The sequence below is a fragment of the Mirounga leonina genome, unplaced genomic scaffold (assembly GCF_011800145.1).
Source record: "Mirounga leonina isolate KUSES-001 unplaced genomic scaffold, KU_Mleo_1.0 Mir_488, whole genome shotgun sequence".
Lineage (NCBI taxonomy): Eukaryota > Metazoa > Chordata > Mammalia > Carnivora > Phocidae > Mirounga > Mirounga leonina.
The window spans coordinates 548,398-574,069 of NW_023270777.1; the positions used below are offsets into that span (position 1 = coordinate 548,398).

Genomic DNA, 25,672 nt, shown 5'->3' on the forward strand with positions numbered 1-25,672 from the left:
CACTATACCAAGAACAGAAACGCATTCTTGGAAATTAAAAATGTGATAGAAGAAATAAAAAACTACTCAATAGAAATCTTGGAAGGTAAAGTTGAGGAAAATGGAAAGGAAGAAACAAAGAAATAATTAAAAAATTTTTTTAAACGTTTTATTTATTTATTTGAGATAGAGAGAGCACGCTGGCACAGGTGGGGGAGGGGGGACAAAGGAAAAAGCAGACTCCCCAGTTGAGCAGAAAGCCCAACACAGGGCCCGAACCCAGGACCCTGGATCATGACCTGAGCTGAAGCAGACACTCAACTGAGCCACCCAGGCGTCCTTCAAAGAAATAATTTAACAAAAATTTCTAGAATGAAAGGACATCAGTTTGCCAAGCTTCCAAGTGCTCAACACACACACACACACACAGAATACCGACCAGAAGGCACTTGATGCGAGATTTCAGAGCACCGGGGTCAAGAAGAGCTCCTGTTGGTTTCCAGAGAGGAAAAATACAGCAGGTTTCCTAAAAATAATCAAGAGCAAGAATGCGTTTAGACTTTTGGATAAAAACACTGGAAATTAAAAGACAGAGGAGAAAATTCTTTTGCCTTTCTAAGGGAAAGAGGTTTTCAGCACGGAATTCTTCGTGCGGCCAAAGTGCTAATCAAGGATGGGTGCTGCACAAAGACATTTTCGGTGCTTTGCTGGACTGGATTTGGCATTAAGTTCACCTGCGCGCCCGGCGTATACTCTTCCTTTGAGGAACCGCCCTTGTCTGGACTTGGCATTGAGGTTGGGTCAACCTCCTCTGCTTTCAGGAGTGATGTGTACGAGATTGGGCTCACCTCTTCCCACTTTTGACCACCTGTGGTGTCAGAGGTCAGAGCGGCAGTTACCTCAGCTGGGAGATGTCCACCCCCCCCCCCCGTGAGCCCCATCTCAGCGGATGACACTGTCACCCACCAGTCATCCACGCCAGAAAGCTGGAAGCCACACTGGCTTTTCCCTCCCCCTCCCTCCTTCATTCATTCAGCCAAGGTTTGTTGAGCACCTACTATGTGCGAGGCAACGGTGGGTACCGCAGGTGCATTCTGGTCAGGGAGGGAGGGCGAACCCATCAAAGGTAAAGCCATACCCTCTCTGGTGGTGGGAAGAGTTGTGAAAGTAAACAGAGCACAGATGGGGGTTGTGAGTGGTGCCTGGGATGCTATCTGATGTGGGGTGGAGGGGAAAGCTCCTCTCGCCTGGTGGCATGGATCCCGGGTCTGGACGACGTGAGGGAGCCGCTCCTCTGGATCTACACGCAGGGGACGTTTTCCAGGATGAAGGAGCAGCATTTGCAAAGATCCTGAGGTGGGAGCAGGTGTGTTCTGTTGGAGGAACAGGAAGGGGGAGCCGCTGGAGTCGTGGGAAAGGCAGAGCGGGGTCACGGAGAAGACAGAGGAGCTGGGATGCCAGGTCACAGGACACAGTGAGCATTTCCAGGCGTTGACTTCACGGTGAGCGAGGTGGAAAGTTGAGGGATTTTCATCAGAGAAGTGAGCTGGCTTACATTCTCTAGGGGCCATGCTGAGGATGCACGCGGGAGACGGGGGAGGGGGGCAGGGAGCGTGGGTGCACATCCAGGGCTGGGGGCTGGGACGGGTCGTTCCCCTGCAGTGAGGACAGGGAGACACTCTGGCTACATTTAGAAGGTGGAGTCCACGGGACTCCACGCACTCAGGGCGGAACACCCAGAAGAGCAGTTTGTGCTGGGAAAGGAATTCCAGAGTTATCTGGACATTTCATGTGTGGGATGCCCGTTAGGAATTCCCACCAACTGGGCCACTGGAGATGCGAACCTGGAGCTCAGGAGGAGTTGGATGAACTGGGGAAGGAGCTCAGCCCTGGGGCTCCCGAATGGTCAGAGCTTCCCAAGAACTAGCAGCAGAGCCCAAGGACAAGCCACCAGGGAGGTGAGAGGAAGAGGAAGGCCAGAGAGTGGGGTGTCCGGAGGTGGGGGGTGCGGTCTGTAGGACAGAGAGGACAGGGAGCTCAGAAGCGGGGTGTCCCAGAGGGGGGGTGCGGTCTGTAGGACAGAGCTCGGTAATGTCAGGTGCTACCAGGAGCGTGTTGAGCCCAGGGTGGAGGGCTGGCCACCGGAACCATCGACATGGGGCCGCTGGTCTCTTTGTCTCAATGTAGTGATGTCAACAGGAACTGCATCGGCGTGGATTTAAGAGTGGGAGGAGACGCTGTGGGCGGCGAGTGGAGACGACTGGGGGTAGTTCTGTGGTCCCAGGAAGCAGGAGTGTAGCAGTCCCTCTAGGAAGCTGGAGAAAAGCAGGCGCTTTGCAGAGACAGCCGTGGTACCGAGGACACTGTGGAGAGGGAAAGGTTGTCCTGGGCAGCGTCCAAATATCTCACACCCCTCAGTCCCTCCATCCCCACTACACATGTCTTACTTGGGATCCTGAACCGCTTTCTTTATAGAGAAAACTCTATACGGCATCTTTGGCCATGAGACATGCTGTGCCATAAGCATGTTCACATTTTGCCAGTGAAAGGTACCCCGCATCTTTCCCACTGATGGCCGTACCTGAAAGAGAAGAGGACTCAGGACAATGATCCTGTGCCATTCGGCAAGAAGGGAACTGACTAATTAGAGCAAAGGGGAAATGTTGACCCCACGGAGCCCAGCGGGATCTGTGGTTTCAGGCTTGCCTGCCGGTCAAGGCAGCGTTTACTATTTCATGACACAAAACTTTGGACCCAGCATCAATTTGGAAGAGGGATCAAAGTTCACATTTTAATCCAAATGTCAGTGATGTACACAGTGATAAAAACAAAGCAAAGCTTGCCTTACTTAAAAACACACAGCCAGGCTTTTCCATCCCGTGCCGCTCTCTGCCCCGACCAAGGCAGCGCCGGCGTCTGGGGGGTGCGGGGGGTAAGCTTTCAGTAAGTGAGACCACAGCGGATTCTTACTTTGTCTGAAATATTGTTTCCTTTACCTTATACCTGGAGCCTCGCTCAGGCTTTCTAGTGTAAGGGTGTATGCAGGCCCCTTTAAAAATGGGATAAACATTATTTTTGCAACATTTAAAATTTGTGAACAAGGGCAAAGGATAATATGATAAACATCTCTGTATCCACACCCAGTTAAATAATAAAACACTTTAGACACAGCGGAGGCCCCTCTCTGAACACTGGCCGCCTTCCCACCAGGCTAGAACTAGACTCAATTTGATGTTTACTTATCCCTATATTCTGTATAGTTTTACGACTTCTGTCTGGATCCCAAAGCAAACCACAATGTGATATTTAAATGTAATAAACGCTATCATGCGATAAGAATTCTTCTGTAACTTACTGATTTCACCAAATAGTGTAAGCTCTCACCAGATACCTGTAAGCTTCGTTCATATGTATGTGTATACTTCTAATCCCTTCTTTTTTTTATTACTGCATAAAAATTTGTCATGAAAATACCCCAATTTGGGGGCACCCAGGGGGCTCAGTCGGTTGAGCATCTGACTCGGTTTCGGCTCAGGTCATGATCTCAGGGTCGTGAGATCGAGCCCCGAGTTGGGCTCCACGCTCAGTGAGGAGTCTGCTTCAGCTTCTCTCTCTCCCTCTGCCCCTTCCCCCTTCCAAAAAACAAAGAAAAAGAAAATACCCCAATTTATTTATTCATTCTCCTGTGATTGGATGTTTTGATTTTTCTGCTCTTGCAAACACTATTACTATAACTTTAAAAATATATATATCTCCTTGCACATAAGGGCAAGAGAAACTTTTTCTCTAGGGTAGTGGTCTGTGGACTTCCTGGCTCATAGTCCTTAAGATAGTTTCAGAAAAAGTATGTTTCTCCTCCCACATTTTTAACATTGGCATCTAAAATCCTTTATCATAAGTTCAAATATTAGCTTGAATCATATGAATTTGCCATATCTGTAGGTTGAAAATGGTGGAATATTAACAATGTCATATGGTTCCCACTTACAGTTGCAAAGAAAGTCATGCCCAGTTATTATAAATACCATTTAAAAACAAAACTGCTGCTTCGCGTTCACTTTTCTTTTTTTTTTTTTTTTTAAGATTTTTAGTTATTTCTTTGAGACAGAGAGAATGAGAGAGAGAGAGCACATGAGAGGGGGGAGGGTCAGAGGGAGAAGCAGGCTCCCTGCCGAGCAGGGAGCCCGACGCGGGACTCGATCCCGGGACTCCAGGATCATGACCTGAGCCGAAGGCAGTCGCTCAACCAACTGAGCCACCCAGGCGCCCTCGCGTTCACTTTTCAAGATGTAGCCACTGGGCTCTAAATATCATAGTAATTTAATACTTGCTATGATCCACTTCAAAAATACTCCAATAAACTCTTCCTTGATAAACCAAAATTTTATGTGCATATTTTTTCTTGTTTGTCTTCGATTTCCACTCCATGTGGCTCATGAAAACTCTGTTAAGGTACTTTTCATTCGGAGTCTCCTATGGTTCTCCCAACTGTATTTTTTCTGTGACAAATATATGTGCATAAATGGAAATATTCACGTTTTCAAGTTTCTTATGACAGGAAGGCTCTGAATGTTACAACTCTCTTCTGCTTTGGGTCATGACAACGACAACTATTGGTGTACATTTGACCAAAGCCACAGAAACGTCATGCAGATTTTGATAAATACTTGTTATATTTAAGAAGTGGGATTTGTTGGAATGGCAGCACAGTAAGGTTGATGGGGCTTCTTTTGTGTTAAGTGAGTCCACGGATGAAGGTCACTTCTTATTTGGATGAGTCAGGGTTCAACATCAATTGCATCCGTCTTCTCTGTTGTAGACGTGAGCTCTGAGCAGCTTTGCTGGTGTCAGTGGATAGATGGGGATAGAACATTCCTGAAAGCAGCGTCCCTAACTTCTATGAACTTTCCCCAAGTCACACCAAATGCATCACAAATCAGGGAGTGATCAATCTCAGAAAACTGTTTGTGATGCTGTATCTGTTGACACTTTGGTTGGGCTCTTGTCCAAGGAGAACTGGAAATTACCTGGCTTCGTCTTTAGAGTCATTTTCTCGTGCAATTTGGAGAAGTCTCCCAAAAGGCTCTATTAGGATTTTCAACTATGGTTAAATATCACCTTCACATAGAGGCATCTCCCGAGACTTCCTATACTCATAAAGATTTGGGAAAAGGACAACATTGTTGATTTCAATCCATCTGCTGGAATAGACAAGGATTTCCTGGGATCGTGTGCTCTCCCCATGTTGGTGTGAAAATGTTGGTGCAAAGTGCACCCCGTGAGCTCGTGGGAAGCATCATCCATATAACCTAATTGGCAAAGTCAGTCCTTACTGTCAGATTATCCATCCAAATCACACTTACGTCCCATCACCAACAGGTCTGACCTCATTTTTCCTTTGAACAGCTACGTTGCCTTGCACCCCTCCAGCAAACCTCTCCCTTCTGAGTCCACAGAACTCTTGTAACTGAGCTCAAGTGACTCTCGGAAGTTGATCCTGTTTCCACACAATACACTTTTAAAAAGTGTAAGGGTAACCCCCTGCACTTGATAATATTTGTCATGTGTGGTAGGCCGGATTACGTGTTCACAATTATTATGATTAATTTCCTCCCCCTTGGCCGACCTCCCCTCTAGACGGAGTACATTCCGCCCCCTGACTTTGGACCTGGCTGAGCCTTGCTCTGGCTCCTTGGGGGTGGGAGGTGTGAGGTGGGCTGCCCCTGCTGCAGGCCCCCAGCCCTCTTCATCCTGCCCTCCCACAAGAGCAACACGTCCCCGGGGCTGTCTGCTTCTTCAGCCTGGGTCTCGGAACGGGAGAGCATGTGACGTGGACCCACAGTCCAGAACGAGAAGGGTGTGGAGCTGCCCACAGCCGGGAGCAGAGCCGCGGACCCAGCCAGCCAGCCCACCTGCAGCCCTCGACTCAATATTTGTTGTTGCAAAACCTAACCCGGGGGGAGGTTGACCAACGCTCTCTTCCAAGGGCCACACCCAATATTCAGAGCAAACCAGGCCCTGGCTTTTTAGCAACCAAAGTGTGTTTGCAAAAAAACAACGTTCCTAAGTTAATATGTGGAAACAAGTAATACGTGTTGTTATGACCAGTCACTGGAGAAGCCCTACCCCTAGAAATGTTATGTACTGTGCCCAGATACGTGCAAATAGACTCCAATGGAAATATCCAAAGTCTAAGAAAATCTGCTCACCAGCTGCTTCCCCAGGCATGCCCCGATCTCACCAGCCATGCCATTTCTCCTTTACAATATCAGCCGTAAACTATGAAGTCGGAGGGACTGGATACACCCATCTCAAGTATGTTTTTTATTCACTGCAATTTTAAAAGGATTTTTAAATTTTGAAATCGTTTGATTCATAAGGACTTGCAAAAATAGTCCGGAGGTGGGCGCCTGGGTGGCTCAGTTGATTAAGCGACTGCCTTCGGCTCAGATCATGATCCTGGAGTCCCGGGATCGAGTCCCGCATCAGGCTCCCTGCTCAGCAGGGAGTCTGCTTCTCCCTCTGACCCTCCTCCCTCTCATGCTCTCTCTCATTCTCTCTCTCGCAAATAAATAAAATTAAAAAAAAAAAAAATAGTCCGGAGGCTTCCCCAGTGCCATCCTCCAGATGGACCCTGTGGCGGTAACCCACTCGGCCGGGAGCGTTTTAGAATCGGGAATTCGACGCGGGCAGAACAGCACCAGCTCAGTGCAGATCGTATTTGGATGTGATGATTTTCACACGCACAATGTGTACATTCGTGTGCCCATCACGATTAGGGTAGAGAATGTTCAGTCACCTTTTAGAGCCACATCTCCCCCAGCCCGGTTCCCGGCAACCACTGGTCCGTTCTGCCTCCCTCTTAATGTTTTCATTTGTAGAGTGTTAATTAAATGGAGCAATACTGTACGTAGCCTTTTGAGACAGGTGTGGTTTTTTTTTCCCACTCAGCATAATTCCCTTGAGATCCGTCCAGCTCTGTTCTTTGTGACCGCCGAGCGGTTTTCCACTGTTGGGATGGATGGGGGACGGCAGGCCCCACTCACCTGTGGAAGGACAGGTGGATGGTTCCGAGCTTGGGGCTACTGTTCATCAAAGGGCTGTGAACGCTTACAATCAGGCTGGTGTGTGAATATGTTTGCACTTCTCTAGGACAGATCTGCAGGCCAGTGATGCTGGGTTTTACAGTAAATGTATGACTTTATAAGAGACGGCCAAACTCTTTCTCAGAGCATCTGCGCTCTTCTCCATCCCACCGGCCGTGTGTGAGTGGGGACCCAGGAGCCTCACGCCCTCGTCAGCCCTTGCTCAGCATTCTTATTTCAGGACCTCTTTAATCTAAAGCCAGTGTTCGTTGTCTTTGTCATAAACAAGTGGGTTTGAAATCACAGCAAACCAACACACAGCCTCCTCCCTGTGCTTCCAAATGCCTCCTACGCTCATAACTACTAAGGGCTGAATGCCCAGGTTGGATCTCAGTTGACAGAAATATCAGTCCAGCCTGTGAGTCTACGTCACGTACGATCTCAGTCACAAACAGTCGTATCTGCGGAGTATTTTTATTTGACACACGTTCTTTTAATGGCCAGTTTAAACAACCGTATTCCTAGTATCATCAATACAAGCGTAACAGAGAACTCGTTAACACGGCACCGCATCCAGTCGCCAAGCCACGGAAACCTGCCCTTCGAAAGCCACTCTGTTCGACTTCCTTGACAAATACACTTGGAAGCAAGGATCCCCATAAGGAAGCTCGGGGAGCCAGCGTCCAGCTGCCCTGACATGAGCGTTCAAGGCGGCCACGATTTCAGGAAATGCCTGTCTCTGTCCTCTTTTCAATTCCTGCAAAGTTATTTTGACTCTATTCGTTTCATCTTCCCAATGTTCCTTTATGTGTCTTAACGATTCACATATACCAGATCCGTTTCGGAAGGCTCGTTGCGACAAACATATTTTCAGTTATTGATAGTTCCTGCTGACTGAGGATAACACCCCTTCCCTCGCATGGTCAGACCTGTTCTGCTTTGACACGTCGTCGTGTTTCTCTCGACTCCGGTAGGTTAGGGTGAGGTCTGGCTTAGAGCAGACGCTATCCCGGTCCAGGGGCCCGTGGTTCATGCAGCCGGTTGAGGGGGGACACCGAGGCTGTGGGCAGAGGCAGCTGAACCACAGGGACGGCCAAAGGTCCAGCGGCAAGAAAGGCATTTTGGTTCTATTCCATCAAAACATGCTTAGGAAGGTGTTTACCTGTCGGCTGCCCGTCCAACCTCCCAGCTGCTCAGGGGGTCACAGCCACGAGCAGGGACCGCACCTCCTTGACTTCTGCGGGGGCAGCGTGTCACCTCAGACAGCCAGTGCTGAGACTGTAGCTGTTCGGAGACGTTTCTGCGTCTCAGCCACTCTTGACCGTGACAACTGAGAGTCTACGGTTTTTTTTTTTTTTTAAGATTTTTATTTATTTATTTGAGAGAGAGAGACTGAGAGAGAGAGAGCACATGAGAGGAGGGAGGGTCGGGAGGGTCAGCAGGAGAAGCAGACTCCCCATGTAGAACGTAGCGGTGCATGACGTGGAGGCAGATTCAGTTGAAAAACTGAACTTAGCATCAGCAGTGTATCTGCTATGAATATTTGTAAGAGCATTCTAGTCTTCGCACTGAGCGATGCTGATTTGTATGAGTTTTCCAGGGCTCCCTGTGATGACCCTGTGAAAATACTAAGCTTGCTTCACATTCTTATTAACGCTCTCACCTTTCTCATAAAAAATTAATAGGTGTCCTTTCAGAGGCTGTTTTGCAAATCGCTTTTGCTCAATAGATGGTTTTGTAAATCAGCTTTGCTCATCAGGTGGCATGGAGGGCTCAGCATGACACCAGTGTTCTGCTCTAAGTTCTGATATGGTTGTACCTGGATTTTGTGGGATCGTAAAACTGTTACGATATTTGTATAATTTCTGGAGTCTGCTTTTATGAGAAATTGCATCTGCCACCTTAGTGTATCTAAGAGAATTCTCATCTCTATTTCATCAACATCCCCATTTCAGTTTCTTAAAAAACCACCCATAGGTTGGTAAATTTTCAAAAATTTAAATTGCATGCAATACCAGTTAATTCTGATCAGAAAGTAACAACTGCAAATTGAAACTGAGATCAAATTGATGAAATCCACCTAATGAAAAAAATGTAATAAGTAGACTTTTACCACCTCAGTTTTAAGATTAAAATTCTTTTTTTTTTTTTTTAAAGCTTTTATTTATTTATTTGACAGAGAGAGACACAGCGAGAGAGGGAACACAAGCAGGGGCAATGGGAGAGGGAGAAGCAGGCTCCCCGCTGAGCAGGGAGCCCGATGTGGGGCTCCATCCCAGGACCCTGGGATCATGACCTGAGCCGAAGGCAGACGCTTAACGGCCGAGCCACCCAGGCGCCCCTAAGATTAAAATTATTCAAACGGGGATAAAGGTTGCATTACATAATTATGGATGACATATCATTATGACTAAATATTCCAAAATAATTTTAATTTTGTGTATCTCAGTAACAACATGTTTTTAGTTAGGGAACTATTTATTTTTATGTTCAAGAAGTATATTCTAATGTTTGAATTCATATTTTGAAGAACATTATTTAAAAAAAAAAAACCCAGGGGAAAAAAACAGAACACATCCTGATGATGGATACTCAAAGCAGCCACATTGTGATACAGTGTTTGACACCTAATATAATCGATCCACTTATTGATAAGTTATCAATACAAGATATAAATTGATACGCTCTTTTTCATTACTTCATTTGTTACCATGCAATGTAACAGGCCAAAAGTGAAAGTTCTTCGTAAGTGGGAATTTGATTAAAAAAAAAATGGAGTATTCTTTTTGGTAAATACATTTGCATTTGAAAATTGAACCTTTAGGGCGCCTGGGTGGCTCAGTAGGTTAAGCAACTGCCTTAGGCTCAGGTCATGATCCTGGAGTCCTAGGATCGAGTCCCACATCGGGCTCCCTGCTCAGCGGGGAGTCTGCTTCTCCCTCTGACCCTCCCCCCTCTTGTGCTCTCTTTCATTCTCTCAAATAAATAAAATCTTAAAAAAAAAATTGAACCTTTAGGGGCACCTGGTTGGCTCAGTCAGTTAAGCGTCTGCATTTGGCTCAGGTCATGATCCCAGGGTCCTGGGATCGAGTCCTGAGTCGGGCTTCTGAGTCGGGCTCCCTGCTTAGCAGGCAGCCTGCTTCTCCCTCTCCCTCTGCCGCTCCCCGCGCCCCCCATGCTGGTGCTCTCACTCTCAAATAAATAAAATCTTTTTTAAAAATCGAAACTTTATGTTCAGCTCCTGAGAATAACTAAATAACACTCATGAATAAAAAATGAGAAATAATTTTATTCCTTTATTAGATATTATCATCAAACTGTTCTCATGTGTTTAACATATTTAGTGAAGGAAAAATCTCTCTACTGCTGAAACTACTTGGTCTAGGCTCTGAGTGCACACACATGGGGAGGAAGGAAACCCAGGGCGACATACACTGGCAGGAGGGGTCTGGGGGACCCTTGGGGGGGGGGAGGTCACAGGAAAAGTCATGCACCTGACGTAGGAGGTGTTGTTTTGGATCCCGGGCACATCCAGGCCAGGAAAGATTGGAAAAGCGGAGGTCTGGGGCTCCAGCACCAGGACCGTGACCTCTAAGGAGCAGTCTGGGGCTCAGTCACAAGCTGGGTGAGACTCCCCAACAGAGAGCTGCGGAATGAGACAGACAGGGCAGGCGGAGGAGAGAGAGGGAAGAAGAGAGTGACAGAGGAGGTTGTGTGCATCCCTGCGTCTGCAGCGCCCCAGACGGGGGTTGGCACGGAATAGGAGCCCAGTTCCTGCACGCAGGCGGCTCGCCGAGTGAAGGAACGCTCTCAGTGCAGCCTTGGTCAAGTCCCTTCCTCTGTTGACTCCGTTTCCCTCTGCGAAAGGGCAATAGCAGCCTGGCTCGGCGGGCGTGGCGGGCCGCTGGTGTCCGCTGGAGGGCGAAAGGCGCTAAGCCTGCCCAGGACCAAGGCCCGGCCCCCTCCGCGATCGCTGCAGAGCGCGCGGGATGCGCGGGGCGGACAGGGCGCGCGCGGGGAGGCAAGGGGTCCTGTGCCCAGAGCAGAGGCACGGACGCGGCTGGGGAGCCTGGGGTGGCCCCCGGGCACAGAGCCTGCGGCGCGGAGGGCGCGGGGCGCACTCGGCTCCGCCAGAGACCCGTCCGGGACGCGGGAGGTGGGGGCGGGAGTAACAAGGGGGAAGGAGCGAGGGGCTGGGGAGATGGTTCTGAGAGACCCGGGGCGGCGCAGACTTTGGAACGGGCCCCGGGTAGGTGCGCCTGCGGACGGAGGCGCACGCCGAAGCCCGCGCAAAGAACGGCGCTGCCCCCTCTCGCCCGCAGCCGTGGGCGCGCCTCTGGCCGGGGCGGCGCGGGAAGGGCTGGAGACTCAGACGGTGCCGGGGCTCAGGACGCTCCTGGAGCGCCGCGCGAGGCGCTGGAGTCCGCAGGCGCCTCCCGCCGCCGCCGCGTGGAGGGGTCGGGCAGGCGCGCCCCGTGACCGCGGGGCGGCCCCGCGGTGGGGGCGGAGTTGGCACGGCCCCCCAGGCCGCGCGGACTGCGTCCCCTTCTTAAGCCGGCGGAGCCTCGCGCTGCCCCTCGCCCGCCTCTCCCGCGGGTCTCCCTCCCGCGCTATGGCCTCGGCGCTGAGCTATGTCTCCAAGTTCAAGTCCTTCGTGGTCTTGTTCATCACCCCGCTGCTGCTGCTGCCGCTCGTCATTCTGATGCCCGCCAAGGTTAGTTGCACCTCCGCGGACCCCGGGCGCCCTGTGCCAGCAGCGGGCCCCAACGCGGGGGCCCTGAGCCGGAGCGCTGAGCTGGGCGCGCACTCGGGAGCTCCGGGCGCCAGACAGAGGTGCCGACAAAGCACTTCAAGGGGCGCGGAGACCCGGGGGCGCACGGACCTTGGGGTTCACTGATCCCCGGCCCGAGGACCTAACCCGGTGAGCCCTGGAACCTAGAAGTTAGCACAGATCTTGGCCACACAGCCCATGCATAGGCTCAGCCCTGGCTCAGAATCTCTTCAGACTGAACCACCCCATGCCTCCCCTTCACCCCCAAATGTCACCAGTGCCCGCAGGGAGCCTGGGCGCCTGTCTTCCCTCCCTCTCATCCTGGCTCTCCCTTCAGCAATCGAGGACTTCCCAGCTGTGCGTGGGCTCCGAGGTCAATCAAGGACCCATACAAAAAGATCACCACCTGAGTGGATCCCGAGTGCTGTCTTTTCCACTCCCTGGCCCCCTCTTGAGCCTCAGTTTCCCCATATGTGATCCACATTTCTTCCCTGCTCCCAAGCCCTGGAAGGCACAGCTGAGTCCAAATCCTCTCCTGGCTGAAAGGCGGATCCAAGTTGGCCTTCTCCGCCCGCCCGCGGCCTGCGACGTCTGGGCAAGAGGCAGCCGAGTTCCCAGGCTCGCGCCTTGGGTGGCACGACCCAGGGCTGCAGGGGAAGCCGTGTCCCTCGCCCTGCTGCCCAGCGCTCCCGGGAGGGAGGCCGAGGATGAATGGCCTTGGCCGCAGGGCGGGGGCGGGGCCGGGAGTCCAGGCCGGGCTGGCTGCGCTGGGCTGTGGGAGCCCATTTGGCAGAGGCCCGAGCCCTTTGAAGCCTTTTGTGGCTGCTGGCTGTTCCTTCCTCCTTCCCCCTTTCAGCGCCTTCTCTCTGAGCCCAGACAGGAAACCTCCTGCACCCTCCCTCCCCCCCCTCTGCCCCGGCAGGTTTGGGAAACAGAGGAGCTCTTGAGGGGATGCTCTGTGGGCAGCCCTGGGGGAGGGGGAGTCAGGAAGCCCACCTGCATGAGAAGGGTACTTCCACCATTCACTCGTCTTTGTGACTTTAGCCACCATCCTGTGCTTTCTGGGGCTTGGCATTCGCATCTGTACAACAGGCAAGGAGGTGTGGTTCCCACGCTTTATGACTTAGGGTGCCCAAAGTGATAATGCCAGTTCCTAGGATGGGAGGAGGGGAGGCTGGGAGGACCCTTGGGTGGGCTGAGCAATCCTGGTGGGGCCAAGGACAGCAGATCTAGCTGGGGGCGCCCCCTCCCCGGTGCCGCCCCAACTGTGAGCCGCCTTATTTCCTCTGCAGAAAGGGAGGGAGCCAGGCAGGAGAGCTGATCTTAGTTCTCCTGGCAGGGAGTGATGTTCCCTGGAATAATGATGACCTTCCTGCTCAGGGGGAGCGTGACCGAGACCCCACTCCCACCCTGACACACACACCCCTCTACACACCCGTGTGTATGCATGCAGGTGGGTCCTGAGCCGGGACCCTCAACTCAGGCGTGTATGCTGGTCAGTAACCTGCCCTGGGAGTGAGATCAGGCCAGGGAAGGAGGGAGGGTCGTTCCAACGGTGGCCTTCAGGTGCTTTCCCTCTGGGTGGATCAGGCGCCTGGACCCCTGTGTTCTTGTGTTTTTGGCTTTGTGCCTCTTGTTTTGGTCACCACGAAAGAGCTCCCACCCCCACCCCCATGGCCGGCCGCACCGTCGTGCAAGGAAACCCAGAAGTACCTGGCATGGGCAGGGCTTCCGGGAAGCCAGCAGGCTCTTGGCAGTGTGGGCGGCCCCGTCTGAGTGGGGCAGTGGCTCGATTGCGGGCCCCTCTGCTGGTGCGGGGCCCCCAGCAGCTCTCCTCTTATTCCCCCTTGTTCCCTTGCCGGCTTCATCTCTGCTTCACTTTTTCTGCCTTTTCTCTGGGTCCTTTCTTTAGAAGATCGCTCTTTAATGAGATAGACAATACATTCATGGTACTGTTTATTAAAATTATTTAAAAACTATTGTTTCCAAGGTCTGCAAAGTATGGAGTAAAAATGAAAACGCCCTCAAATGCCGTAACTCACACCCACACGCAGATATGCTCCCTCACCCACATTTTCCCGAAGCGCTGTGTCCTGGACACCCTTGCTTGTTAATAATTACACAAATAACGAGCTACGGTTTTAGTTAGTTGTGCACTGAACGTATAGCTGTTGAGCCTCACTAGGCGCTGGGTGCTGCCCTGTCAATCCACTGTCCACCTCCCTCTCGGCATTAAGCGCTCTTCCAGACGCATCCCCAGCTGGTTACGTGTGGCGCCTCCAGGAACCGTGCCTTGAAAACTGGCGACACACGCCACTGTTTCTGAGTTTAGATGATAAAGGCCACCGAGCACTTTCTGTACACAATATGTTGGTGGGTACTCGAGGGAACAAGGCAGGAGGGGGCTGGGGCTGGGAGCAGGGGGAGTATTTTATCAGTGACGTTGTTGAGAAATGCTATGGCACAATAATGAGAAAGAGGAGGATTTGTGGACTGTGTTGCTGGTTGTTTTTTTAAAGATTTTATTTATTTGGGAGAGAGATCGAGCACAAGCAGGGGGAGTAGGCGAGGGACAGGGAGAAGCAGGCTTCCCGCTGACCGGGGAGCTCGACGTGGGGCTCGATCCCAGGACCCTGGGATAACAACCTGAGCCGAAGGCAGACGCTTAACGACTGAGCCACCCAGGCCCCTGTTTTTAAATTCTCTATGATGCACCCCTTTATTGGCTGCCCCTGGAGGGGATCATTCCTACTTTCCCCCGCCCCCCAGTCCAGCACCAAGGTCCAGCCTTGGGACATGTGGGACGCTGACGGCCAGACAAGGGCAGACAGCGGACGGGGATCAGCTGTGTCTGGTGACCAAGCCCGGGCTTCCAGCCGCACCGCGGTCCTGCCTGGAATCCCGTGGCTGCAACCAGCATTGACCCCTGCAAACCCTGAGCAAAGTCTGGAGACGCTTTGTACGGTTGCAGCTGGAGAGGGATCTCCTGGCGTCTGGTGGGGCAGGGGCCACGGAGGCAGCACCCAGCACTGCTCCGGCTGGCTCCCCGCCGCAGAACATCAGTGCCAAAATACCAGCTTCGGACACTAGGCAGGTGCCCTGGGGCGCTCCTGGGAGGCCGAAGGATGGCTTCTCTTTTGTGACTGAGAGCACAATCCAGATGAGGGATTTCCGGGTCTTCGTGCAATGTTCCATGCTCGCAGTAGGTGCTCTGGTGGGAGACAGGAGAGTGAGGGTGCACACGTGCGCCTGCCGTTGGGGTGACAGCTCGGCCCTGCCGTCCCGCTCCCCTCATAAGCGCTCGGGCAGCGTCTCCCGAGGCACTGTCCTGCGTGCCGAGGACAGTGAATCCCCTAACATGGGTTCTCTCTGGTTGCTCACTGTTGGGTGTGCGTGCTGTGTGGGGGACAGACAGGGGCAGCCCGCAGGGTGGGAACTGCTGGGGACACAGAGCCAGGCTGGGCGGGTGGGGTGCGGGAAGGCGCCGAGGAGAGAAACCCGGAGCCGGGTGGCCAGCGCTCCCTCCAGGCCTGGGGCAGCCTGCGCCAAAGCGCGGGTGACCCAGAGCCCAGCCTCAGGCACTGCCAGTGGAGTGTGGGGACTCGGGTGCCAGTGGGCAGGGAGGGGGGCTGGACCGGTCTGCACGGCCTGCTGCTCGCAGAGGGTCTCCCGAGTCATGCTGAGGCGGTTGGGTTTGTCCTGAAGAAGCCTTTGGAACAAGGGAATGACCGGAACTGATTTGCAGATTGAAAGAGGGAGCCACGCGGTGCCGGGCGTGGGGAGGTCAGCGTGGGAGGCTCCAGGTGGGAGGCGCGGCGGGCGCGGTGAAGGTGCGAGGGAAGGTGCTGGAGAGTCAGAGGTGGGAGCTGTAGCGTTGGAGGCTGATTTGGTGGCCGGGACGCTCAGGCACATCAGCCTGCAGGGGCGCCCAAGCCTCCACACTGGGGGAGTCCTGGCGGAGGGCGACAAACAGAAGGGCCGTGTGGGTGCTGTCGGCCCGGAGAGCGTGCAGCCGCCCAGCACCACGAGGACACTGCGTGGAGAGCCCGGGGAAGATGCAAACCCAGAATTCTAAGCAGGGCTCCTGCCGCATGCATAACGGCTTCCACACACTGTAGGGTAGGAGGATGGCCAGGTGGAACCCTCAGAAGTGGGGGGGGGGGTGTCTGTACTAATCTCCTCCCCACCCGCTCTTCCACACCCTCCCCTCCTGCTCTTTCCTGGGGAGGTGGAAGGGCGGGCTGAGCATGCAGCTGGGAGGCAGGGGCAGGAGGCCCTTGTGAGCGGGTCCTGGGCCTTCCTGACGCGTGCTGACCAGGCGGCCATGGGCATTCCCTCTGATGCCGCCGCCCTGCTCTGGCCACGCGAGCCGGCCACCTCCCCGGCACGCTGCGGTGGGAAGGGGGGCGCCAGCCCGCGGAGGTCTCAGGGCTGTCTCTGCAGTTCGTCAGGTGTGCGTACGTCATCATCCTCATGGCCGTCTACTGGTGCACCGAAGTCATCCCTCTCGCTGTCACCTCCCTCATGCCCGCCTTGCTCTTCCCGCTCTTAAAGATTCTGGACTCCAAGCAGGTGAGCAGCCCCGGGCGGCTATTCCCACCATGGTGCACCCTCCAAGCCCCTCTCAGAGCTGCCTGGGCCGCGGGGGACCCCATGCGTCTGGCACAGACGCAGACCACGTGACCTCCCCTCCCCACTCCAAGTGGCCCCTGGAGTCGGCATCTAGTCGGTGCACCCGTCTCGGGGACTGGGGGCCCCGAGGCCGCCCTGACAGGCCCCATGCTGTCCCTCAGGTGTGTGTCCAGTACATGAAGGACACAAACATGCTGTTTCTGGGTGGCCTCATCATGGCGGTGGCCGTGGAGCGCTGGAATCTACACAAGAGGATAGCTCTGCGCACGCTCCTCTGGGTGGGGGCCAAGCCTGCACAGTGAGCACGCTTTCTCTCTCTGGCCCCGGGGACAGGCGGGGAGGTGGCTCAGACCAAATCACCCACAGGCCAGCGATGGCCACTGGCTTTCCTGGGCTTGGCAGGCAGGTGGGCCCCTGGATGGGCACGTGACAGTCTCAGCTGGGTGACCAGAGGGGTGTGTGAGCAGCAGTGGGTAAGGGCTCTTTGAATGCCCCAGGGAGACTCGGCAGCGAAAGCCCCCGCACATTCAGAAGACTTCCTAGAGGTGGGGCTGCAGCTTCCCCAAGAAACAAGGTGGGTGGGGGCTGGATCAAGCCCTGCCTGAAACCCCTAGGGGTTTTGTGCAGAAAGCAGGAAAGGGTTGTCTTAACAATCCAGCTCAGGGGAAACAGAAAGGTCATCCCTCCAAAGCTGGCACATGCATTCCACCCCCCCACAAAGAATCCCCTACCTCGCTTTCCCCCACATCACTCCATCCCTCAGCTTCTCACGGCTCTGCAGGACCTCCCCTGCCCACCACAGGCCACTTCCAGCCAGCCCATGGAGTAGATGTGAGCTGAACCCCTGGGTGTCGAGAGCACCTGCAGGACCCCTGGCAGACAGAGCAGTTTACTTGGGTGGGGGGCAGGGGTACTATCCCTGCCACCATGTTCTAGAGCCGAGGAAGGGCTGAATAATCTGCCGATGGGCACATGGGGACAGGACCGACCGGTCTGAGCCTCGCCCCTTGCACTGGGGACTCGGGCTGCTCCTTTTTTCGGGGGCAGTGTGGTCCCTCAGGGATGGCATGTCCCCAGCTGGGCCCTGGGAAGCCCCAGTTGGTTACTTCATGGCAGAGCCCTCCTGGGACGTCCGTGTGCTGGGGACCGTGCCTCCGGGAGACCACGGCCGCAACCATGAAGGGCTTGTGACTCCCTGACCTGTTACGCTCCGTGGCCTCGAGCCACGGAGGGTTTACAGGGCCAAATGAAGGGCCACTGCGTGTTCTAGAGACTCAAGACCTCAGGGTGACAGCATTCTCCCCCTCGGGATCCTTGACGGCTCTTCTCTGTCAGTGGGTGGGCCTCGTTCTCGGGTGCCGCTCAGATTCGGCTCCCAAATCCAGGAAGGTCACACACACTTCGGCTCCCGCTGTGAGCTCGGCTTGAGCCGTCCTGGGGGCTGCGGGGGCCTTTTAGTTGAGCCCCGCTGGGGCTGTGAAGCACCATGTCATTCATTCATGCAAACTCTGGCCCTGCTCCTGGCCTGGGTCCCAGCCTTTGATCTTATGGGTCCGTGAGGTCTGCCGACATGGACGGCAGCTTGAACCTTGGTGCAGTGCGCAGCCCTGGACCCCTTCCTCGGGCCGATCAGTGACCTCGGGCAGGCGCCTGGCCCAGACGGGCATGGAGACCACGGAGCAGAATCAGACCCTTCCCCAGCTCACGGTAGAAGGAGGGAGCAGGCGTGGAAACAGTTCCTCCAAACCCAGTGGGGGACGCGCGTCCGAGCGAGGGTGGAGGGGGTGTGCTCATCCCTAGCTGCCGCGCGGGGAGGGAAGCCACGGGGAAGGGATGTCATGGGACAGGTTCTGAAGGCCACGAGGCGGTCATCTCTCGTGGGGGACAGAGGTGGACACTGGGGGACCATGGGGTGTTACAAGTGAGGGGAGCACGTTTCCTGGACGGTTTCTGGACCTGGTCCCCCGTCACGTGGAGGTGGCAGTGTGCATGCATGGAGAGAGGTGGGGTCAGCCTGGAGGGAAGTCCCACTTCCCGGGGCCGCTTCCGTGGCTCGCCCTTGCCAGGTGGGAGCTCCTTACAGCCGTGACTGGGTCTCAGGCCTCTCGGTGCCCAGGAGCCAGCCAGGGACATCAGGAATGCTTGTAGGGGAGAGGCGGGGGGGAGGCCCCACGTTGTACTCCCCCCACCCCCGCCACGATCCAGTCTTGAGCTGACCGTGGTCCGTGGCATCCCTGCAGGGGGACCCAGCCCCCGTGGCTCCCTGGGGGATTCTCTGGCTTTCCTCCCCTTCCCTCCTCTGCAGGCTGATGCTGGGCTTTATGGGCGTCACCGCCTTCCTGTCCATGTGGATCAGCAACACGGCCACCACGGCCATGATGGTGCCCATCGTGGAGGCCATGCTGCAGCAGATGGAGGCCACCAACGTGGCCACCGAGGCCAGCCTGGGGGGCCTGGAGCTGGCAGACAAGGGCAAGCCCGGTGAGCTGCCAGGTGAGCCCTGGCCCGGGGGCTGCGGGGGCCCACGAGGGCAGCTGTCCTCTCTGCCGCCTGGAGCCCTCCCTCAAACAGGGGAAACACTTAGAAAATGCTGCTTGGGTTTTAACCTTGAGGAACGTGGCCGTTGCATAAAAGTTAGATCCTGCAGTAGAGCTCACAGCAAGATCCCACGCGTGGTTCCTGCCAACCGCAGAAACCAGTGCTGTCACCGATTATTCCTCTGGGCATCTTTTGAGCACCTACTGGGTGCCCCTCACCTCTCCGCTCCCACAGGTGTCGGGGTGGGGGCCCCACGTTGGCTTCCCGTCGAGGTCCCGAGCTCAGGATGCTCAGAGAGCGCCTGCTTTATTCTCGGCCCCTTCACACCCCGTCCCCAGGGCTGCGCTCAGCCGGCTAGATCCGGCTACAGGGGTGCAGCGGGCTGGGGACCAGGCACCTGGCGGGCTGGCCTGTCCCATCCTCAGGTCAGGGCAGGGTCAGGAGCTGGAGCTGGAGGCCCGCACCGGCTCAGCCCACGGCGTGCCCCCCACAGGGAGCCAAGCGACCTTTGAAGGCCCCCCCGAGGGGCGGCAGGCTGACCGGGACAGGAGGAGCATGAGCAAGGCCATGACTCTGTGCGTGTGTTATGCGGCCAGCATCGGGGGCACCGCCACACTGACGGGGACGGGACCCAATGTGGTGCTTCTGGGCCAGATGCATGAGTGAGTCGCGGGCACGCGAGGAGAGCTGGGGCTGGGGCACCCCCACCTTTCCTTCCTGCTGCAGCCCCGCACCTGCCAGGGCCCCACAGGCCTGCTTGCTTTCTGCTCTGGGGTGAGTCCTGCCCTTCTTCCCCGGCGCTCGCTCCGAGAGAGACTGTGCACCAAGCACCGAGCTGAAATCGTGGGAAATGACCCTGCTCCTGGGTCACAACTTGCAGAAAACAGACGTCCCCTCACTGCTGGTTTGCTGACCTTGGTTGTGAACAGCGGTGCCTTACGGCGTCAGCGAAGGGCTAGGGGTCAGGTTACTTGTTGCCTCTACGTGCCCTTGGGGGGCCCCGGGTGGACACAGGGCTGGTCGGCACCTTCCCGCCTCGGCCACAGAGGGACACAGAGCATGTGCGGGTGGGGCCGGTCCCATCCGTGGGGCACTCAGGGTCAGCGGATGGCTGCCCTTGCAGGGTCCCAGGCAGGTGGCCCGAGGGTTCCGGGACAGATGGAGCCCTGGACCAGGCAGGCAGGCCCGCTGGGAGGTGGGCAGGAGCCCAGCCCGCAGACACTTGAGGTCCACCACGCAGGCAGTTTTGATCTTGAGAGGACTCCCTGTAATGATAGACTACGGCTCTCCCTGACGTCCGCCGGGGCAGCGTGGGGACCCGCGGGCCAAGGGAGCCGGGCCTGGGGCTGGAGAGCAGGGCCTGCAGCACGAAGGACCCTCCGCCAGCCCCAGGGAAGGACCCCCACCCCGTCCCGCCTCCGGGGAGCTCTGGAGACTCACTTTCCCTGGGGAGTGAGGCGTCCGGAGCCCTGAAGCTCGGGCTCGGCTTCCGTGGGTGTGAAGGTGTGTTACTTTGGAGGGATGGGCGCCGACTTCTGCAGGGCCCCCGTGGGGTCTGGACCCGCAGGCAGGGCGGCCGGCCGCTCCTCGGGCCTGTTTTGCGTATGGCCAGGGGCCCAGCTGCTGCTCTAGGCCCCGGCGTGGAGGTGGGCCCAGCGTCTCTCCCTTCATTCAGGCTGTTTCCTGCCAGCAAAGACCTGGTGAACTTCGCCTCTTGGTTTGGGTTCGCCTTCCCCAACATGCTGGTGATGCTGCTGCTGGCTTGGCTGTGGCTCCAGGCTGTGTACCTGAGGTTCAGGTGAGCGCGCTCTCATCAGGCACCCCTGCCCCCCGCCCCCCGCATCCCTGTGGCACGCCCAGACGCGGCGGCGCACTCTTCCTGCCTGGCCCCGGCCATTTCTCCGGCACCCTGCTAGTCTGGCTGCCCCCAGCCGCTCGCACCTCCCCACCTGCTGTCCTTCTTGCTGGGAGGCCATTCCCTACCTTCCCGCCTTCTGGGCCCTCGGCCTCGAGGCCAGCTCCGACCGGCTCCCCCGCAGGGACACCGCCCGACGCCCTACCCCACTGCGTTTCCCACGAGCTGCTCACTGGGGCCTCCCTCGGGCCCCGCCCGGCCCCCGGGGGTGGGGGGACGAGCAGTTGCGGGTCAAAGCAGCTGAGGAGACCCCCGGCCCCTGTGCACACCTACACTTGGCCACCAGTGCCCGTCAGTCCCCTCGGGGCTCCAGCCTCAGGACCTCATCTGGACCTACTTACCTGCAAAAGTCTCACTTCTGCTGCCGTCACCCTGGGGCATGGGTATTCAATTTGTGAGCGTGCAGGGACAGAGTTTAGTCCATAAGGGTCCCCTCTTGGGGAGACCGAGGCCTGCTGGCCTGGACCGTCCTGAGGCCCAGGGACAGCAGGTGTCGGGGGCACCAGGTGTGGCCCCCCGCAGCATGAGGTGGGGGGCTGCCCTAAAGCCCCGAGGCCCACTGAGTCCCCTGCACGGCGAGCAGGGGGCGCCGGGCTGGCCCCAAGGCCACTGGGGCACCGCTAGCCTCTGGGGGTCTCACCGTCAGGAACCCTGCCCGGCCTTCTGATGGGGGAGCCCTCCTGCGGCTTTGTTCAGCCAGCCAGCCTCGTCAGCTCAGGGGCCCTTGCCGACCCCACGTGGAGCATGGTGGGGGGGCAGCCCCCAGGAAGCCTTGACTGGGAGAATAGCAGCGGATGTTCTGGGGCCCCTGCCCCCAGGCCTTGTAGAAGCAGCACCGGCCTCAGCTGTGTGTGGGGGGGTCCTTTCTGTCACCCTCACTCGGGTCCCTCATCTGAGCAATGTCAGGGTGGCTGCCTCTAACCTCATCCAGGAAAACTACCTTCCTGGGTTCACAGACAGCCTCTGAGGCCACGTCCAGCCACAGGGGCCACCGGTCCCCCAGAACTAACAGGACATCACCGCTGGCTTGCATCCAGCTTTGCTAACCACACTGTCCCCTGGATCAGGGATGGGGTTCCTTCTGGACCCCTGCCCTCCCATGAAGTCTGCCCCAGGGCCCAGGAGGGACTCCCAGCAGGGAGGGCTCTCTGGGGACAATTCTCCTGGCCTTCAGGCTGCCTGGGGCCGGAATGCCCAGACACTCCTGCGGACCATCCTGGGCACCGGTGGCCCTCCCCATGGCCGAGGTACCCTCAGCACCTGTCCACAGACCCCTCCTCCTCCCTAACCCTCATGCCAGCACCCCAGGGGAGGTCCTGCTGGGCAACCTGGGCAGGCTGTGGGTGGCCGTGGCCACTGGTCCCCGGGGAGCCCCCAAGGGCAGGGCCATCCGACACCTGTGCCCCCTCCGACCACAAGCTACCCCCCTGCTTCTGCCTGGCCCCGGCTTCTTAGACCCGTCCTTGTTCTTTGTGTCCTCTTGAGCCACCCCCATGATGGGGCTTGGCATCTCAGCTCCGGGCCCCGGTGGGACCAGCCCCAGGTGAGGAAGCACCCCCCACCCCGAGCTGGCTCTCGATATTCTCCCGGCCATCCCCCGGATGATGGGAGCCGCTGGTTCCCAGGCGACCAGGCACCTGCCACGTCCCCCTGACCAGGGGCGGCCCCACCTCTGCCGATTTCTGCCTCCTTGGCCCTGAGACCCCATCCAGCCTGGCTGCCCCACTCTGTGCGCCCCCTGGTTCTGGGGGTACCGTGGGCCATGCGCTGGGCACACATCACAGACACTGTCTCCCGCCGCGTTCTGCGAGGTAGCGTCGGCAGAGGATGGACACAGGACTGGGGAAGAGGCTCGCTCGAGGCTGCACCGCGTGCCCTTCGCCACGTCCTTCTGCCCAACGTCCAGGCTTCCATCTGACCGTCCGACGGGCCCTGAGCCGACCAGCCTGCCTCACTGGCCTCTCGTCTCTGCACCCTCTAGTTTTAGGAAGTCCTGGGGCTGCGGGCTGGAGAGCAGGAATCACGAGAAGGCTGCCTACCAGGTGCTGCAGGAGGAGTACAGGAAGCTGGGGCCCTTCTCGTTCGCCGAGGCCAACGTCCTGCTCTGTTTCCTCCTGCTGGTCGGCCTGTGGTTCTCCCGGGACCCCGGCTTCATGCCCGGCTGGGTGTCGCTGGCCTGGGAGGAGGGCGAGACAAAGTAAGTCGCGGGCTGCTTCGTCCCGCCTGAGTTCTGCAGCTCACTCTCTTCTCCCCGGTCCTCACGACAAGCCCGCAGGTGTGTCCCCGCTGGCCAGGCAGGTGGCTGGGCTGACAGGGAGAGATTTGCTGAGCCAGGAGCTCCTGCTTCCAAACGTCTGCTCTGCCATCTTTCCTCCCTCTGAAGGCAGACGTCCGGGGCCCGGGCCGTCTGTAGAGACCGGGCGGAGAGTGTGTGCGCTCCTTCCCTCCAGGCTGAGCTGGTCTGGGGTCAGAAGGAAGCAAGGTTCCTAGACGAGGCAGGCGATGCGGGTGGGGGGCTGCCCGATGTTACACCTGCTGCATAGAAGTTCTGCTGCGGTTAGCAGCCAGGCCCTCGCAGGCCCCCCGGGGAACCCAGGATCCTAGACAGTCTGATGTGAACACGTCACGATGCTCGCCCCAGAGCCATTCAGACCCAGAGGGGAGCGAGCGGCTCAGGGTCACCCCGCTGGGGGCAGAGCGGGGCCGAGACGCAGCTGTCCCAGTTCCCAGCCATGGTTTCGTCCGTACGGCACTCCCAATGTGGGCAGTTGGCGTTCCATCCTCGCACTCAGCGCTCCTGTGGACACAGAGTAGGTTTGTTGAATGGAGGCCCCAAAGCCGAGCTGGGCATGTCCTGTGTGCTCTCGCCTGTAGGTACGTGTCTGACGCCACCGTGGCCACCTTCGTGGCCACCTTGCTGTTTGTCATGCCCTCTCAGAGGCCCCAGTTCAACTTCCGCGGCCAGACGGAGGAGGGTAAGGCTCCGTCCTGGCCCCTCACTCATCGGGGTGGGGCCCCGCGGGAGGGAGCCCGCCCTGTTGGAGAGGCCTGGCTTGATGGTCCGGGCGAGGGGCGTTCCGTCCAGGCAGGGGGACGGTCGTCAGCCCTTCCGCGGGGACTGTTCAGCGCAAACTCTCTTCTCTTGTGCTCTTTACACGTTGGAAATCTTATCAATATCACAACAGGAGCAGAAGAACGTTCCCGGTTTCCCGCAGTGCCGTCTGTGTATTTTTGACTTCTCTCTCCCTGACTTTGCTAGGATGCATGTGTATACATGGCTGCAATCCACACACACACACACACACACACACACACACACACACACAGAGCTTGCATTCTGGTTCTCCGGCGTGTGGGTTTTCGCGTCTTTACGCTATGCACACGTCCTGTTAAAGACACAGCCTCCAACTTTATTTTTTCCAATAACAGTATTGTATCACGTTGAGGGGCTGTTCTGTTCTCCTCTTATGGAACATTCTGGCTGTTTTTAGTTTTTCGTTATTATGTCATATATATTATAACATATATTATTGTATGTTTTCACGTATATAGCTTTTTCTTTGAGGGTGTTTCTTTAGGATAAATTTCCAGGAGCAATGTTATTGTCAGAGTTATATACGTCTTAATGGCTCTTAAAATGTGTTGCCAAATTGCTTTTCAAAAAGATTGTGCCAATTTCTATGCTGGCAGGAGTGTGTGGCATTTCTACCACATCTTTACCAGCAATAGGGGTCGTGATTACTGTGAGTTTTAGCTGATTTATGGATAGGAGAGCTGCCCGTTGTGCTTATGGGCTTCATTTCCCCTTGATTAGATCTCTTTTGTTTCCTGATTGGGCTCTGGGTTGTGTATGTGTGTTTTTATGGTTTCTTCTCAGAAAGGAAAACTCCATTTTATCCCCCTGCGCTGCTGACCTGGAAAGTGACCCAGGAGAAAGTGCCGTGGGGCATCGTGTTGTTGCTGGGGGGCGGCTTCGCGCTGGCCAAAGGATGTGAGGTAAGGCCCCCCGCTGCAGGCTGCCAGGGCCCCTCTTGCACAAGAGGGCGTCAGAGAACTTTGTCCCTCCACCCACACCACTGCATTGCGGGCTCTGGTCCTATGTCTGTCTGCTCCAGAGACCTGCAGGTGTCTTGAGGACAGGGACTCTGTCTTGTCACCAAGGAGTGGATGGACAGATGGATGGATGGATGGATGGACCTGGAATAGAGAAAGTGCTCTTTGAGCGATTACAGCAATGAATGAACAAGTGACCAGGAGAATAAGTTAGCCAAGAGAGGCGGAGTATGCTGTGAGGTCTCCTCTGGGGTTTGGCGACAGTGACCTCTGCTTTGATTTGTTCCGGGAGGTCTCTACCACACCATTTTGTTCTACTCACTGAACTCTTTGTTCAGATAGCTGACATTTAAACATTTTTTTCTCTATCTAAAAAAAATTTTCCTCTATCTAGGTATATAGCAGCACAGAAGGAGAGGAACAGCTTTTGGGAGAAAACACCCCAAAATGTAACTTTCTTACTTCCCCCCTTCCTCAATAGGGAAGAAATGAGGTGGATGGAGAGAGGTGCTACTATCTTCCATCCATCCACCCATCCTTCTGCCCATCTGTCCATCCATCCATCCTTCAATTTGTTGATCCATCATTCCCTTCATCCATCCATCCATCCTGCCATCTGTCCATCCATCCATCCTTTCATCCATCCATCCATCCATCTTTCATCTGTCCATCTACCCATCCTTCCATCATTCATCCTTC

The 25,672-nt window shown here is 56.2% G+C and overlaps 1 protein-coding gene across 4 annotated transcripts in view; it reads left to right on the top strand.

The window, feature by feature from the left end:
- Nucleotides 1-11,668: 11,668 nt before the first annotated feature.
- SLC13A5 (solute carrier family 13 member 5) overlaps nt 11,669-25,672 on the top strand; it is a 19,585-nt gene continuing 5,581 nt past the window's right edge. For 2 of the 4 annotated variants that reach the window (XM_034989796.1, XM_034989799.1), the window contains exons 1-9: nt 11,669-11,778; nt 16,279-16,407; nt 16,629-16,765; nt 18,773-18,960; nt 19,499-19,667; nt 20,681-20,803; nt 22,902-23,117; nt 23,795-23,895; nt 24,798-24,916. In XM_034989796.1, coding sequence (XP_034845687.1) covers nt 11,677-11,778; nt 16,279-16,407; nt 16,629-16,765; nt 18,773-18,960; nt 19,499-19,667; nt 20,681-20,803; nt 22,902-23,117; nt 23,795-23,895; nt 24,798-24,916 — 1,284 coding nt within the window. In that variant the 5' untranslated portion in view covers nt 11,669-11,676. The remainder of the gene's footprint in view (nt 11,779-16,278; nt 16,408-16,628; nt 16,766-18,772; nt 18,961-19,498; nt 19,668-20,680; nt 20,804-22,901; nt 23,118-23,794; nt 23,896-24,797; nt 24,917-25,672) is intronic. The other 2 variants (XM_034989797.1, XM_034989798.1) reach the window with 2 other exon arrangements.